At 36.7% G+C, this 17470-nt stretch overlaps 1 protein-coding gene across 4 annotated transcripts in view; it reads left to right on the forward strand.

Moving 5' to 3' along the window:
• POLA1 (DNA polymerase alpha 1, catalytic subunit) overlaps positions 1–17470 on the forward strand; it is a 181649-nt gene that overhangs the window by 65579 nt on the left and 98600 nt on the right. For all 4 annotated transcript variants that reach the window (XM_072934808.1, XM_030282388.4, XM_030282374.4 and 1 more), the window contains exons 27-32: positions 39–71; positions 1646–1738; positions 5185–5390; positions 6626–6758; positions 8291–8422; positions 10408–10582. In XM_072934808.1, the coding sequence (XP_072790909.1) occupies positions 39–71; positions 1646–1738; positions 5185–5390; positions 6626–6758; positions 8291–8422; positions 10408–10582 (772 nt within the window). The remainder of the gene's footprint in view (positions 1–38; positions 72–1645; positions 1739–5184; positions 5391–6625; positions 6759–8290; positions 8423–10407; positions 10583–17470) is intronic.

Genomic DNA, 17470 nt, shown 5'->3' on the forward strand with positions numbered 1-17470 from the left:
TATCATATGCTAATCTTTGATTATTTTTTTTATTTCAGATTTTGATGCATACCAAGGAGATGGTGCAGAAGGTAATGCTGAGCATTTTCATTAAACAACAACACTTAAAGAGCACACCTGGTGAAATTTTTTTATTCTAAGAGAGCTGTAACCCAAACAGACCTGAAATCACTTCTTAGGATGCCTAGTTTACAAATGTAATCCTTCCTGATGGATTATAGCTTTTTCCTTTTCCTACCACAGATATGATCTGGACCCTGCTTGAAGCCTATGTGGGCCTGTTTCAAGCAAATTAGCAACAGTGCTAATTAGAGTTTTCTCATAAACCTCTTACACCATGTGTTCTAGTGGTTTATTATGGTTTATTTTTTGGCATCCTTTAAACTCTGTCATGGGGTGGTTTTTCGACTCTGTGGAGTTTAACATGGACATAGCCATGTTGCAGTTTTTACAGCTGCATTGATTTTCCACCACTGAAAATGTCAGGTTTTCATTTTTTTTTCAAATTTATATGATGCAATTATATGCATCTGCCTATATTTTTGTTGTTGTTGTTGTTCTGACATTTACTGGTGTTGGTAATTTTTATTTTTGCTTTTTTTTTTTTTTTTTTTTTGCTATACCTTTCATATGCACCTCAGGCTTTGTGGTCCTCAGTTTGTCTAGAACTTGCTCCATTATCCAGAGTATTACGGAAGTATGATTGGTGTTTGAATACAATCTTCTCCAAGCAGGGCATTTAAATTGTTAAAAGAATCAGAATCAGAAGTGATGTGAGGGCAGTGTGTCAGTCAAAGAGAAGGGATTCAGTAAACGTTATGTCCATCTCTGGATGTAATTGTTCAGTAGTTCGACCTGGAAAGAAGAACCTTGTGGGTCATGGTAGCTAGATCATTCTCCAAAAGGAGCATGCCCTGAAAGATCTGCTGCCCAGGGGAGGACAATCACAGGTGGTTGGATTAGGAAAAGTTAAAAGATGGGAGAGGGAAGATGGAAATATGAAGCCATCTTCATAATCTGAAAGAGTGAAGAAGAGCAGCCTAATCTGGACAGTGCTGTGGTATTCTCAGTTGCTGTCATCCACTAGCCAATGCTTTCACAGATGTGTTTGAAATGGAGAATCTTAAGTATTTTTTCTCTTTGTTTGTTTTTATTTTTTTGTAGTATTGTGGTGGCTGAAAAAGGGAGGGGATACCTGACTGTGATATTACCTTTCAAACACTTTGGCTGACTGCCTTGTCTGAATTTGCCCAACAGTCTTGTGGAAGTGATTTTCTTGTGTCTTAGCAGCCCAAAGTTATTTCTGATCCGAGTTCCTGCTGTTTCTCAAGATCAGACTTGTTCACTGACTTATTTTTCTAGTATTAATTTAGTAAAATGTTACCTATTTGTATTATGTACACAAGTGGACAGTGGTCTTTTTAACGTATCAGTGGCTGAAGTTTGTTTATTCTCTCTAAATTCAAATAGGTTTTAATAAAATGCACAGACCTATCAATAAAAATGTATTTTACTTGCTAGTATACGTTCAGTGTTTAAGGAGTGGTATATAGACAATGATATTTTTGGACCTTGAAAGTTATGTAGGACTTGTAGAAGATGGAGTGGTTCTTTTTTGTTTTTCAAAGCAATTTTGTTTGTTTAGATGAACCTTGAAGTGATTTATGGAGACACAGATTCCATTATGATAAACACTAATAGCACCAGTTTGGATGAAGTCTTCAAGCTGGGGAATAAGGTAAGGAACTTTCTCATTTTGAAGGTTTTCTACATAGGTCTGTGTTGTTACTCTGCGTGGAGCAGATGGTATTAAGAGAGGATTCTGTGGCACAAGCAGAGAATGTGCCATAAGAAAGAACTTCACAATTTGTGGAACCTATGAAGTAGTAAAAACTCAGAGTGCTCTTTTTCAGGTGTAGCTATTCTGTGCATTTTTAAAAGTGATTAAATGAACCATTTCATTGCATAACAAGCTTTTTTTATTAATCCTAAAATAGCAGGAGATTATCTCAATATTTGGTGAACCAAAGCGTAACGCATAATTTCTCCTCCAAGTTAATTTCAATTACAACATGAACAGTTCTGATTTTTTCAGTTTTTTTCACCAGGGATATCTCTCAGTTTAGTTGTATAATTTGTATGACCCTCAATATGTTATCAGATTTCCAGTGGTAAGTTCAATTATGAATTTTCATGGTATGCCAGATACAGAAGATATCTGATTGATTAGGAGCTGGCAATTGATGATGTGGAAGTTTTATGACCCTCTGAAATTGTGGAGGAAAAGTGAGAAATACTTTAGAACTTTCTAAAGAAAAGATGTAAGATAAACTGTTTTTGAAAGATGGAAGTAACTGATGAAAATGAGAGCTATGGAAACTCTAAAAAAAACCTAAAGAAAGCATAGATGTATTCAGTACAGTATTAAACAGAAGTAATTTAATTTTAAGACAGAGTGATTCCAGGGTTTTTTAGAATACTTCTACCTTCATGCTAATGGTGGGTACCTTTAGAAGTAGATGCATTCAGGAGCAGAAAATGGGATAATAACTTGATATCCTAACTGAGTAGCAGGAGGGCTGCTGGCATGGTAGACAGCACTCTTTCTTTTTTGTTTGCCACATGCAAGATTATGTATAATTTCTAGTGTATATACAGTAGTGTATAAGAAAGTTTAATCTTACTCCAGTGTAAGATTGTGTGTGGTTTCAATCTGGTTTATTTTTTGTCCCTGTGCTCCCATTTGATGGCTAAACATTACAGAGGATAGTTAAATAATAATAACAACTTTTATGAAATCTGACAAGATAAGCATAATAGGTTAAATACTTCTGAATTGGAGTCAGATTTTCAGAGAGAATAGGTATGTGTTTGAACTTGTCAGCTGCTTAATGAGAGTAAAATCTTAAGCTTTTTTAATCCATTGTACTTCTGTATTATGTATCAGTTGAGGTTGTTTTTTTTTTAATTGAACAAAAAAAGGACAGAAAGATATGTTTTGATTAAAATAATGTACAAAATATAAAAAGTGAATAACCTTATCTCTGTAAATCAGCACAATCAAACCTAGCATCAAAATTGCAGATGTTGTGGCTTTCAATATTCTTTCTGAGGCAGAAAAAAGTGATTCATATCTGTCTCATTTTACGTTTCTAGTTTGTTTGTTTGTTTATTCCTTAAGAAAGTGACAGGTTTGGTTTTTTTTGCAAACACTTTGATCATTTACATTTTCGTTTTTTGCATAATTCCTTTTTAAAAAAATCAGTATAAAGAATTGTGTTTTGATGAGGAGCACTCTCAAGAAGTGTCTCTGCTCCACTGCATAATAATTTCTTTCCCAAAGTTTTGTGTTCAGAGGTGAAGAATAATATTTACATCGCTTTTACTGTACTTTTGCTTTAATGTAGACAGTATGGCACAGAGGTTTAATGCAAACAATTACCGTGAGAGCAGTTAGTGAGTGTACCCCTGTTCTGATGTAAAGTGTGAATTTATGAATTGTCTTCAGCAATGAAGCATTCCTCCAAGAAATTAATTTTGTTTTCTTATTGGAGAAAATTGTCTTACGTGCCTTCTGAATTCCCTCATTTAATGTGTGTGTTCTCTCCCACCCTCAACCCTCCAGTATTTACACCCCTGCCCTTTTTAGTCATTACTTAGTAGAAGTTTTTTCTCATTTTCTGTGTTCTTATGAATCAGATTTGTTACTGGGTTTTGAGCACTTGGTTAGTATGCTGTAAAAAAGAAAAATTGAAAATTAAAATTGCATAAAAATGTTCAGAGGAATTGTTTGACCGTTTTAAGAAAGAAAATATGAACCTTGTATCGAAATAGTTTTTGCCTCAAGATGTCCTTCAAAACTTAGAAATATACAGGGGACATCAAAGTAATGGTAATTCCTGCAATTGGAAGAACAGAGATCTAAGTGAGAAAAACCAGGTACACACAAATATGTATACACGTAAATGAAAAGTTTGTAAGGAAGGTTTTGTTTAAAATAGTAATCTGAGTACAAAGCTAGATAGGAAACCAGTGAGATTTTATGCTGAAGGTCCTGTTCTTGGTGAGAAGTGTCTATATACCCTGCATGTGATACATCTGTATCTAGATGGCAAAAGAACCTGAATGCATATCCAACTTCAGTGAGACATGAGAAGAGGCTAGTTCATAGTTGGTGGTAGAAGTGTAAGTAAGAGTGAATATGGATACTGAAAATCAGCAGGGAAAGTTAAGTTGTAGAGGAAAGAAAGTAAAGAGTAGAATATGAAGACAGAACAGGACACCTGGCATATGGAGGTACTCTGTTGAAGACGTAAAGTAAAAACATATGAAGGAAGAAAAAAGCAAGTGGGAAACTTTCAGCCAAGCCAGTAGGTGGATAGATGTGTACTGGAACCAAAGTTTGTTGTTGAAGGTTCGTGCTGTTTTGAGCTGTTGGCACTTCTGTTTCCTTAGAAGAGAGGCAGGAAATACTTGGTACTATATTAAGACTACGTATCAGTGCCATTTGAAACTTTTGTATATGCATAAAACATAGCCTGTGTGTAGAAAAACTTCATCTTTTCCTCTCAAGGAAATCAGAAGAGGTAGGTATATTGTGGGGAAAGGTAAAAGAAATTTGCCTGTTTTTCCTCAACATGCACACACTAAGCTCTGATCTTCAGTCATAATTTTTCTCCCCTCCCTGGTTTAGGGTGAGAGTGGGAAGAAATAAAGGTGCCTTTGCGAGATAGCTTTTCTGTCAGGCTATTTGCCTTTTCTGTCTAAGTGACCATCTCTTGTCTCTGCCTAGTAAGTAGATCCCTGCTGTGAAATCCCTTGTTTGCTTAATTTATATGAGAGGTTAGATGGAGTAGCTGTTCTAGTAAAATGAGCTGGAGTCAGTTATCTCCAAGATCACTTCAATCTCATGTTTATCTGCTTTGCTTAATTTTATTAAGGAGTTAGATGTACCGAGCTGTAGATACTGAAAAAGTCAATGGGTGAACCTTAATTTTAGTAGTAGCTTGTAGTTACTAGTGTGTAATGAATTAATTATATCTGACCAGTCTTTCAAATGTGTATGCAAATACACAGTGTGTAATGTAACTTGTTTTAAAACTTAAGAACAATGCATTCAGATGTGGAAGTTGAATTTGTCTTGTTAAATTGCTTCATTTGTTGTTAATGTTGGTACAATTGCAGATCAAAAGTGAAGTGAACAAGCTGTACAAATTGTTGGAAATCGATATTGATGGAATTTTTAAGTCCTTACTATTGTTAAAGAAGAAGAAATACGCTGCTCTGAGTGTGGAACCAACAGGAGATGGGAAATACGTAACTAAACAAGAGCTAAAAGGGCTGGACATAGTCCGGAGAGATTGGTGTGATCTTGCTAAACAGACTGGAAAGTAAGTTGCTTTGTGGCATTATCTTCTTTGCTGTGTTTGAAACAGTAAACATTTGTACTTACTTTCCTAAACATTTGATACTGTGTTTCCTGAAGATCACAGTTGGTAAGTAACATCAGTGTTAGGACTTAGCTGATTTTTGGAGGAGATGTAAATTTTACCTTCTGCCATTAATAACAGATTAGACCTGTGCAAGTCCAAATGTCTCCAAATTTCACTCTCTGGTTTTGTGTCTCCTGTGGAAGCTGTGCTTTTGAGTTGTCAGTGTTGTAAATGTCATTTAATAAACCAGAGCTGAAATCTTGTGAAGATGATAGATGCTGTCAGCATTTGGAGTTGTAGGATCTAGGTCAGATGCTTTATTTCCTAAAGAAGCTGGTGCTCAGCATTTTCAGCACCTTCTAAAAAAGCTGGAAGTGCACTGGGTGCAGCCTGAGGAGGTGGCCCCTTTTCCCAAGACTGCTTCTCTTTCCTTTTGCCATGAGACTTCATTATGATGGATACTGGATTGATTGTTTATTAATTGTTGTTGCATAGGGCATTTTAATGCTTTAATTCAGTAGAAGTAATACATTTAGCCCCATAGAAAGAAAATTAGAAAGAGTGGAGAGGTGGTCATCTGGGTGCTGACTCATTGTATAATGCCTCTTGAAAACCTAAACAGCTCATGGTCCAAATGTATCCAAAAATGAATACTTTTCACATCTGTAAAAATACACCACACACTTGCTTACTGTTCTTAAGACTTGCATTTTCTAAGAAAAGATGCATCATAATAGAAGCAAATTTTTCCAAGTTAGGAATGTATTAGTAATTAAAGCTATACAAATGTTGGAGAGTGTTCTTTAGTGACTAACTCTTCTGCAGCTGGCAGATCTTCCAACCACATTTTGCAGCAATAGGCAAGACTTTGCTTACTTGGTATGTTCTCTTCTCCCCCATCTTAAGATACCTGCTATGGAATAATAAATGGAAAAATGATATGGCAGAAGAAAATACCCATTCTAAATCATTATTTAGCATTAAAACTATTGGCAATAATTTGCTTTTAGTTAAATAAGTAAATAAATAAAACACAACATAAAATATACCAGTAAATTTCTATACATTTTTCTTCAGACTTCATCCTTGGGCTCTTTAACATCTACAGAAAATCTAGGGGAAGAGAAGATTGTGTCTGTTGTAATGGTTTTGCACATGCCAAGCTTTTCTTAATTTTTGTACTATTTTTGCAGCTATGTAATTGGTCAGATTCTTTCTGATCAGCCCCGAGACATAATTGTGGAAAATATTCAAAGGCGACTTATGGAAATTGGAGAAAATGTGGTCAGTGGTCAGATCCCAGCAAATCAGTTTGAAATAAACAGGGTAAGTGATCTTGCAGCTCTTTTCTGTCTCAGAAAAGCTTTACTGTTCCTGAATATATTGACTGCTGACAAAAATATTTTTAATCCTTACAATGCTGTGAAATAGCAGGAGTTTTATTAGGTACTGGATAGTTCAGGACATGCTGTGAGATCCTACAATTTGAGGGGAAAAAAGCCCTACTCTGGGGCTAGAGGCTCCAGAGTAACACCTTTGTGTCTTGTCCCATCCTGCTGTTTACCAGGCTCATTCTGCACTTTAAGAATGATATGATGTTTTCAGGAGAAGTTCTTTCCTAAGCTATTACTTTATATTTCAGGCTTGAAATGCATGAACTGAAGAATGCAATGGAAAGTAATCAAATACTCTGTTTTTTAGAAAAGCCCAGTAATATTTCCTTAGAAAGCTCTGTATAAAAAAGCTAATAGTTGCCTTGAGACCTCATTCAAGAATTTCCTGCAACAAGAAGTAAAATACTCTGCTTTGTCTACAGCAGTTTTAGCAGCAGCATTGCAGGTTTTTTTTGGTGGTTTTTCTTTTTTGTGAATCTTCAATGATAAAAACTATATTTTTAGCTTCAGAGACTCCCCTTTCCTGTTGTGGGGGGGTGTTTCACCAATGAATTAGGTATTACATGCCCCTCTTATGCTTCTAATAGAAGACATCTATCACCTGTCTATCCAAAGTCTGTTTCTCTTGCCAGCTGGACATCTGTCTGCTCTGTAAGACTGTGTCAATCAGTTAAGAAATGTACTCAGGTTGTCATATGAGTGTGGAGAAATCACTGAATTTTATGGTTGGCTTAAAAAAAATAATGTTCTGATGCAAATCTTCTAAGAGCACTTAGTGTCCCTGTAAAGGATACATATAGCAGAATGTTCACTTTAAATTCCTAAAGTTCTTCTGTTTTACTACCTCAGGAAAAAACATATTTAACTATTAAGTCAAGTGTAGAAGTTGTTTCTAAGAATTGGGATGGCAGTAAATATTCAAATATAGCATTTTATTTTGTTTAAAGTAAAAAGTCACTGTGGAATTTCAGTAGTATGAGATGCACAGAAATATTTAAATTCAGTTATACCTCTTGCTGCAGAACTTGTAGATACAGTCAGCTACACAATATTATTCAGATTTACTCTATGACCTTAATGGAACAGGAGTAAGAGGGTAATCTCTGGCTCTGTTTTTGTATTTTGTGTGATATTATCATCTTCACTTTAGTTTAATTTTAAAACAATTGCATTATGATCATAATGCTAATGCATTTTTCAGATAGTAATTGTAAAAACATCCTTTTGTTTTATTAATAATAACATTCATAAAATTTGAAGAACTACTGCCTAGAGCTTAATACATGGTAAATATGTTTGTTACAGTTTTTTTAGCTTGCTTTGTGTTCAAGATGAACTTGTGAATAGTAGAAGGATGAAGATAGCTGCTATGTAATCTTGTCTTTTAAAGTTCTGAGCTGTCCATCACTGAAGTAATAGATTTTTCTCATAGTTATGTTTCTGTTTTCCCCTCTGATATTTTAGGCATTGACAAAAGATCCCCAGGATTATCCTGACAAAAAAGCCTTGCCACATGTGCATGTTGCCATGTGGATAAACTCCCATGGAGGCCGAAAGGTGAAGGCAGGAGACACAGTGTCATATATCATTTGTCAGGTAAAAATGTCTTTTTTTATAGCTAAATACTAGGTATTGTTTTGAGATACAGCAAAAAAGCCCATCTCAGCTCCTGGGAAAATATGTTTTGGCATTTCTTTTTAGTGAGGCAGTCTTATATTTTAAACCCGTCAGTTTTCTGTACTAAATTTAGTTTTATAGAGCATTGATTAGCTCAGCAACTATTTCCCTATAGCGACTGGTAAAATCTCCCTGAATTAATTATTTTTTTGAAATAGGCATTTAAAGAAAATGCCTAGTCTTCATTTTAAGCAGAAGAAAATTCTGGTGGTGGAGAACCTTTCATTTGTGGAAAGATAATTGTTGTTGGTTAAATAGTGTAATTGTTTTTTCCAGTCTCAACCTGTGTCTGTTCAGTTCATAGTTATTGGATCCGGTGGTACCTCTGATGTATAGACTGGGAAATTTGAGCCACTTTCTGGTTTCAGGTGTTTATCCTATAAATGCTTATCACTATTTTACAAATACATACTCCACTTCGGTTCTGTTAATTTAAAAAAAATAGTGTAGGTTGAGTTAGATGGACCAAGGGATCTTTTAGGCCAAGCTGATGAACTTGACAATGTGACTATTTCAGCTCCTTCATTATTTTCAAACTAAAATTTGTATTTGACTTAATTGAGAGTTCTTAGCCTGGCACCCCAGAGCTGCCAAGACTTTTGAGAGCTGGGCCACGGGTGCGGCTGAGCAGTGGCACAATACAAGAGAAGAATATACTTGTTGAAAGAAGGGAGCTGAAGGAGTTGCATTGTAATTATTTGTGCAAAGCAGCTGGATGAGCTGAATAGTCCTAAATTAATTTTGTTCTGAATACTAAGTTGTCTGAAAGGAGTAGGAGGAACCAATGGCTTGCAGTCTGTCTTTATTAGTGATGGGTTTTCAGCCCATGGCTGCTGACCCTGTTGAAGCCAGTAGCTTCTCTTAAATGAAAAAATGAAGGTGTCATGTATTAATACATTTGTTCTATTTTGCTGAAAAAAATCAAAAAAGAGATTGTACTTAGCAAAAAAAAAACAACTCCCAAAATAGTTGTGGTACTTTGCCCCACCCTGCCCCATTCCTAAAAAAGGTTTATGTCTGTTAAGGAATCTTGCAAAAATACAGCTTTAAGTTTTGCTCCAAGATTTTTGACATATATTAAAAATTATATTTCCTGGGGCAGTTGAGGAGTGGTGTTACGGTTTAAATTAGTTACATTTTCCAAGAGTACTGTCATCTTAGATCTGATACTTAATTCCTTCATGTATATTGTTTTCAATTTAGTTATTGCCTTCCCAAATTGAATTATTTTCTCCTTATCTTCCTCTTTCAAGTTGGAGAAGGATGTAATGTATATTTTAACCTCTAACTGGTGTTTCTCTCTTGGCTTGAAATGTCACCATACATTTCTTTCAGTATTTCTGAATATTTTAGAATTTCCTTATTCTAATCAATGCTGTTGCCTCTGTTATTTATTCATATGCCAATGAGTGCTGGTCCATTCTCTGACCATTCATTCTATTAATATCTTTATAGAATTAAAGAACATAAATTTCCTAGCAAAACAGATATAGTTTTGATATCCACGACTTAGAATTTGCTTGTTGTGCAAAATGATAATGCTGGTTTAGTACAAAGTGAATCCAAAATGCATGCCCTCTGTGTATTTTTAACTGGGCTGATGGTTACAATGTGTTTTCATTGTGCATTTCAGAATTGACAGATGGGACTGTTTACTCTGTCTACTCGTACTGATTTGCACGTGTAGGCTACAATAATACAAGCTGGTTTTGCATTCTTGAACTTGCTAGTTGATGCCAGCATCAGCAATGCAGTTTTTTTACTACTGCTGGATTTGTATTGGATGCATAATAAATCAACCAAAAGAGCGTGTAACAATTTTGCATTAAAATAATGCATAATATTTGAAGCATAATCCTTTGTATAGACTTTTTTTACACTTTTTTTTTAATGTGTCTCCTTAGGATGGATCAGATCTCAGTGCCAGCCAGCGAGCATATGCTCCAGAACAGTTAAAAAAGCAAGAAAATCTTAAAATTGATTACCAGTACTACCTGTCACAGCAAATACATCCAGTAGTTGCTAGAATATGTGTGCCCATAGAGGGAATTGATTCTGTTCTTATTGCAACATGGTTAGGTAAGTATTCTAAATTCAGTTTATTTGATGAATTTCAAGATCCAAAGTGAGAGGTTTTAATGTATGTTTCTCAACAGAAATGCTTCAACAGAAACATTGAACAATAGCTTGTGTTATACAGCCTTTGGAAAGCAGTGTGGGCTCTAAGTGTATTTATGACTTCTGCAGAGTAGTATTTTTTCAGAAGGTGATCACTAACATGAATTTCATCTTACAATCCCTGTACAGAGTTGCAAAATCTGCTTTTCAGAAATGACAGTGCTATTGCATGTCTTTGAGATTTTCCTAAGTTACTAAAGGAGTTCTGGAGTTTCCAGAGAGAAATGCTGGGATCTCTGGCATCTTCCCAGGAGGAAAAGCATCATAATTACAATGAAAGAATACAAATTTTTAATAGGATGTAAGTGAAGACTTGATTGCTAGAACTGACTTAGTGGATAACAGAAACATAAAATCTTAGTAACAGTTTTAACTGCTTCATATGGAGGAATTAAGTGGTCCCAAAACTAAGAAGTGCTGTCAAAAAAATGTAACTAATGTTAGTGATCCATGAAATCAACAGTTTTAATTCAAATGAGCAACAGGGAATTGCTCTTGTTAGAGTTGTCTAACAATTCTTGTTAGAGTTGTTTTTCCTTTTAAAAGGATGTCTAATAATTAGAATTAGAGATTTTTCTGCCCAACTGTGATTGCCTCTTTCTTCTCTATTCCCTGGGCTTGTTACCTAGAAAAACTGAAATGTTGAATATTTGTTTACAGTTCTATTGGGTCTCTGTTCATGAAAATGCTATACTCTGTGTGTATATTCCTTTTAGTGTTGTTTCCTCCCCAGAAGTGATTAACCAACAGACTTGCCTGACCTACTTGATAAACAGTGATTTGTAACTCACACATACTTCATTATTTTTAAAACTATTGCTGAAGGGCATGAAAAAGTTGTTAATCTTGCTGGCTATGAAATTCTTGACAAGACTGCCTTTTCTCTAGGAGAACTTCTTGGAGAGTTGCACTGTGTCAGTTTAATAGTTTGTGCTATGCCCGTGTCTACAGAAGTTCAGACCTGCAGAAATTACTTAGTTCAGAATATTGCAATGCTCAAAGGAAGAGTTAGTTGTCAGCATTTTGTGTTTAGGTAAAGGAGGCCAAATCCAGGAGGAGATAGTACTTAGAATGTGTGCAAGAAAGGTGCCTTGCTGTTTCTCAGGAAGGAGGATGATAGCCTTGAAGGATCTTAATCTCCCAAGACAATACTTGTAACATGCAGCTTTTTCAATCTCCATTTCTGAGTTGTTGAGAAGAGGTTGAAGACACAAATTCTTCTTTTTCTGAGTCAGCAAAGGTGTCTCTTGGAGGCATTTGATGTTCCACATGTCCTCAACAGTTCTCATGCTTTGAGAGCTCCACAGATGCAGGCTGACCGCACAAATCATCCTGTTTATTATGTGGCAAGGCCTTGGTATCCAACTTTCCCTTGATGTCAGAGCCGACTGTGTGGTATGCCTGATTGAAAAGGTCAAGCACTCTTGGTTAGGTTGAAGGGGTTTAAAATAGGCAGCAAACTTGTACTTAATTTGGGTAAAAGACAGGAATGATTTCTGAAGCTAGTTTATTTTTATTGGCAAAGATTGTTAGTCTTGTAGAGTTAAGCTCAAATTCAAAGCTCTTTATCCACAGCAGGTTACATTTTAGAAAAGTTTGGCTTCCTTCAGACACCTAAATTAACTAGCAGATCTTAAGAATTCTGTGCCACTTGATAGCACCTACTGTTTGCAAGTGCCTGTGCTGCTTTTTGCACTGTAGTACGTTCCAGATGAAGATTTCTTTTATGGTCTGTAATAGCATCATGCAGCTGAGAGTTTATTAATAGTCCACAATTGTCAGTCTGAAAACCTGTATGTATCTATTACAGTCGTAGATCTGAAGTGTGTTCAGTTTGACCTTGCTGTACAGTCAAAATTTTATCACCACCTCTAGCTTTGTTTTCTGGGGAAAGCTTAAATTGTGCTTGAGGGTAAAGTCAGGTCTCTTTCAAGACTTCTGATCTGCTTAGGTTTTCATATACAGCGCTTGATCAGAGCTGTACATTAGTCGTTGTAAGCTGGAGTTATCTAACAGGGTGTTTTTAATGGTACTGGAGGCACAGTCAAGTGGTTTTCTTTCATAAAAATCAAAAATCCTTTGTAAGATTAAAAAAGAGTACAAGATACTTGAGTCTAGCTTGGTAAAACAAGCAAATATGGAAACTGTTTACTGATCTGTGATGCTAAGTTTGGCTTTTTAACTTCGCATTTTCATCATTATATACATCCAAATTCCCATTCTTTTTCCCATCTTGTTGCAAAAAGGAACGTTTTCCCGTTTTGAAGGATACGTAAGCATCATATCCATGGACCAAAACCCTGTTGCATTCTCACTATACTTGTCTTCCTCCACTGATCAGATTTATTGTATTATGTAGAATATGTGTCTGTATAGGGAGAATGTTTGTAGAAAAAAGATCTTGGCTGCATGTTTAACAGAATCTACAATAATGCGTGTTTATAAGGTGAATGTTTCCTGTCACCCTGCTAGTCTGAGTAGATAAAATTGAACTCTGCTAGGGAAGCTTGGCTCACATCAAAGTGCTGAAAAGTTCTTTGTACTGTCTGTGCTCAAATCAAGTAATTTTAAATCATATTAGACACTGAAGAACAGGAGCAAATAATGCAACTTAAAAATTGCAGAGAACCCCTTCACTGTCATATTTATTCACTATGGAATCAAGTTGAAAACCACCTTTTGTTTTGGGGCATTGTAGGAGGTCTGCTGCTTGTTTGAGAGATGGAAGTTCATTGTACTTAAAAACGAGAGCCTCCTGGGCATACTCCTGCATTCACTCTGTCTTCAAGCAGTTGTATCATTGAATATATCTGATCTTCCTAAATCTTGGAGGCCTTACTTCATCCTTAAGATATCTGGCTTTTAAACTGGAAGAGCTGTATGGCACAGCAATTCTCTCACTATATTTCAAATAAGGGTTTTTTGTTAATACATAAGTACTGCTCCTTGTCTCAAAGAAAAGTTACATCTTATTTGTGTGTTGTCAGAAATAAGCAGACATGGAAGCAGAGTTCTTTAACCATGGGACTTCTGTAGCTGTTACTACAGAATATTACTTGTTTCAAATGATGGAAGTTGATGACTGCTGTCCAAGACAGTGTCATGATGTTCTAAGAGAGACAGTATCGTGATGTTCTGCTGCCTTACAGAGGGATGTGCACACTGGTGCTCTGCAGATTGCTTGGCATTGTGCATTTCTTAGCTAGTCTGTCTGCTTTTAGGGAGTCATTACTGGGTCCTGATGAGGCTTGTCATTTGGAGTACTTCCCAGTTCTGCTCCCTGCTTTGAGGTGGTGTCTATGTGTTAGCTGCTTCTTATAAGGAAACACACCAACACCAAATATATTGCCTTTTTTATTGTATTTTTTTAAAAATTATTGTTAGAGAATCATTTAGGTGTCTTTAATATAGTATGTACGAGCTGCACAGACAGACTCTCCAGACAGAAATCAAGATGGATGCACTCCTTGTGGCACAAAGAATTTTGCTCAGGTTTTGACTTTTTTGTTGTTTTGCTCACATTAGGGACTGAAGTGAAAGGAGAGTGATGAAAATTAAAATTAAAGTTATGACGAAAGTTCATGACAACACAGTAACTTAGCCCTACAGCGTGACCTTTGCTGTTTGTGGTCTAGCTGGGTGTTCTGAGATGCTCCAGACCTGAGACGCGTTAAATCGCGTTGGAATGAATAAAAGAAAGAGTGCAAATACGAATGAATAAAAGAGACAACTCTAAGATAAATGAATAAAAGAAGCAGTTCCGATGTGAGTGAACAAACGAGCGGCCCGGGCGGGCGGCCGGCCCCGCGGGCCCCGCTGCAGTGCGCGGCGCCGGCCGCGGGGTGGCAGCACCGGCTGCCGATTGCCGGGGTCCCTGGGGAAAGGCGCGGGGGAACTGCCGCGGGCCCCGGGCACCTGCGGCTGGAAGGGCACGGCCCCGGGAACGGCCCCAGAGACAGACCCCGGAACGGCCCCCAGAGACAGACCCCGGGCACCTGCGGCTGGAAGGGCACGGCCCCGGGAACGGCCCCGGGAAGGGCCCCCAGAGACAGACCCCGGGAACGGCCCCGGGAACAGCCCCCACAGACAGACCCGGGAACGGTCCCCAGAGACAGACCCCGGGCACAGCCCCGGGAAGGGCCCCCACAGACAGACCCCGGGCCCAGCCCCGGCCCCCGCCCGGCGGCCGCAGCGCTGCCCCGGCGCCCCTGTGCCCGCTGGGGAAGGAAAAGGGCACAAGCGACCCGCAGAAGTGTTGCTTTTAGAATACTGCGCTTGGTAAAAATCTCTGAGCGTTTTTTCAGGTTTTTGAGTGATCTGCTTTGCTTGCCAGTTAGTAATGGTTTTAATAATTCTGTTAAATAATTCAGGAGCAAGTCCCCGAATTTATCTGTATTTGTTAGGTTGGGAACTCTGCACATTTGTAATGTTGCAGTGCTTTGTCCTGCATCCAGCCTTGTCGTTTTGGTGAGGTCATAAAGCTTTAAAGCTTACATGCAGTGCAGGTAATTTAATGATAGCCCGATAGCCCTGAAGACTTCTTCCTGTCAGAGTAAGTCAAAGTCACTTGATTTTTATTTTTTCTTGATGTCATCAGTGTAAAAAAAAAAAAAAAAAAAAAGTTCAAAGTTCACTGATTAGTCTCATCCTATTCATTTAAGAATTACCAAAACCAGATATTATTTTTTTTTCATTGCCTAATTAGGTAGCCCCTGTTTTGTGTACCAAGTAAAATAACGTGACCAGTGTGACCTGGTCCGAGAGTATATGAGGTAGGTGCTGAAATGGATTAACTGAACCAACTAGCTATTCCTGAAAGGAGATAATAAATAAAATAGTTCCCAATTCCATGAGATAATTAAGGTAGGCATGTTCTTTCAAAGCTTGATTTGTAGTCCGTTTTATTTCACTGTGGCTGTTTGCACACCAAGACTCAGATGTATGCTTGGTTCAGCACAATATTTTTTTGGTTGTTTTTTCCAGCCAAAACAGCTAAGAAAGTTCAGAGATAGGTGTGATTTAAATTCTCACAATAAATTTTTTTTTCTGTTAAATTAATATAAAATGGCCAATACTTGGTCACTGTTTTTGACTCAGTGTAAGAGAACTGCAGTTGTCTGAAGACCAGAATTTGTCTCCTTTTATCTTTTAGTGAGCTACTTTGCTCCATACTTGCGTTTTGAGAAACAACCAAAGATTTCTAGCTGAACTGTGGTATCTGTATCAGAAAGTTGGAATGATGTTTCTCATTCCACTTCTGAACTCAGAGTAAACGGAGAATTTTTGTTTTCACAATTAGTATCTTAGATCCAACCTACTACATACTTGATTTTTTGCAAAATCAGAATACTGAACTCCAGTTCCCTTTCTAAACCTATTATCTACTACCTGTGTGCTGCATATATATATTACCAACCCTTCTATTAAAAAAAAAAAAAAAAAAAAAAGCCAGAACAAAACCCTACAGTCTTTTTTGGGGATATCATGTGTATTAAAAGTGTAAAGTATGCTGTTAGCAGTGTATTTTGTGTTTGCTTTTTTCTTTAAATGAATAGTGGAGAACTGTGTTAAAAGTTTAGAAGCCTCCCGGAGGTGAATTTTTGCCTTTCTGCATTGACTTTTTTTTCTTTTGGCAAAATTGGGAAGATTGGATAAATTTTAGTGAAACCCATATTCTATCAAGACCCACATAAACGTATTTGGCAATGGAATTTTTCCTGGTGCTTGAATTTGTTTTAAGACTGCAACATAAAAATTGAGAATAGTGGTATTAAAGTCAGACATAAAATCCTTTATGTAAAGACAATCTGCCTGTACAACACAACTGTTATAAGTGCAATAATATTTGTGTAGTTTACCTGAATATTGTTCCTAACCATTGTCTTTAAGTGTTACGGTGCAGGTATAATAAGGTGAAGCTTCACTTTCTATTTCTAATCTTGGTTACATTTCTTATAGGAATTGTTACTTTTTAAAACTGAAATTTATACAGGATTTGGTTTAATACATGGTAATCTGTTACTTGGCTTAATGTCTGTTAAAAATATTTTTTAAAGTGCTTCTCTGATCTTTTTGTTTTGCTACTAAAGTGAGCCATAGTTTTCTGAAGGTTTTCTCCTACATGCTCATTCAATTAAGTTTTTTTTTTTCCTGAACATGTGTTTTTTCCTAAAGTTAACAAAAAAAACCCTGTAAATGAGATGCATGGACTTTTAAAATGTTGCACATGACAAAGGATGACAGAATTTGAGGATTTTATTAAGTTTACTTTGGCAGTCTTATTCCTAGAACAGTGAACTTCATTCTTGCTTGCTTATTTACTTATTTGTGGTTGAATCAGTATTTCTGGGATCTCTTTTGTGTATTTATTTGTTTAAAATCTTGAGTTCTGGCAATCAAAAATAAAGCACTTTGTCTCCTGCGCTGCGGTTTTAAATGCTGCTGCTGAATTTTAACCACTGCATTAGATTGAAACCTCCATGCTGTTAACCACTGAGCCAAAATGAAATCGACCACTGCATTGAAATCAGAGTTGGCAGTTGTGTACGGACTTGAAGGAGTTGGTAATAGCAGTGCACCCGTGTTTCTTCAATGGGGTTTTTATTCTCTGTTTTTGGTATTAATGGTGCCATTTTGATTTAAAGACTGTTTCTTAATAACAATGCACATTTTTATTGAAATATTTTCAATGTAACTTAAGAAGGGAATAGCAATGAAGCTATCCTTTAGGAGTGGTTTCCTCAGAAACAAAATGTTCTCTTGCATACTCCCATGATAATGCAGCATGCT

This window comes from Taeniopygia guttata, chromosome 1, assembly GCF_048771995.1.
Source record: "Taeniopygia guttata chromosome 1, bTaeGut7.mat, whole genome shotgun sequence".
Lineage (NCBI taxonomy): Eukaryota > Metazoa > Chordata > Aves > Passeriformes > Estrildidae > Taeniopygia > Taeniopygia guttata.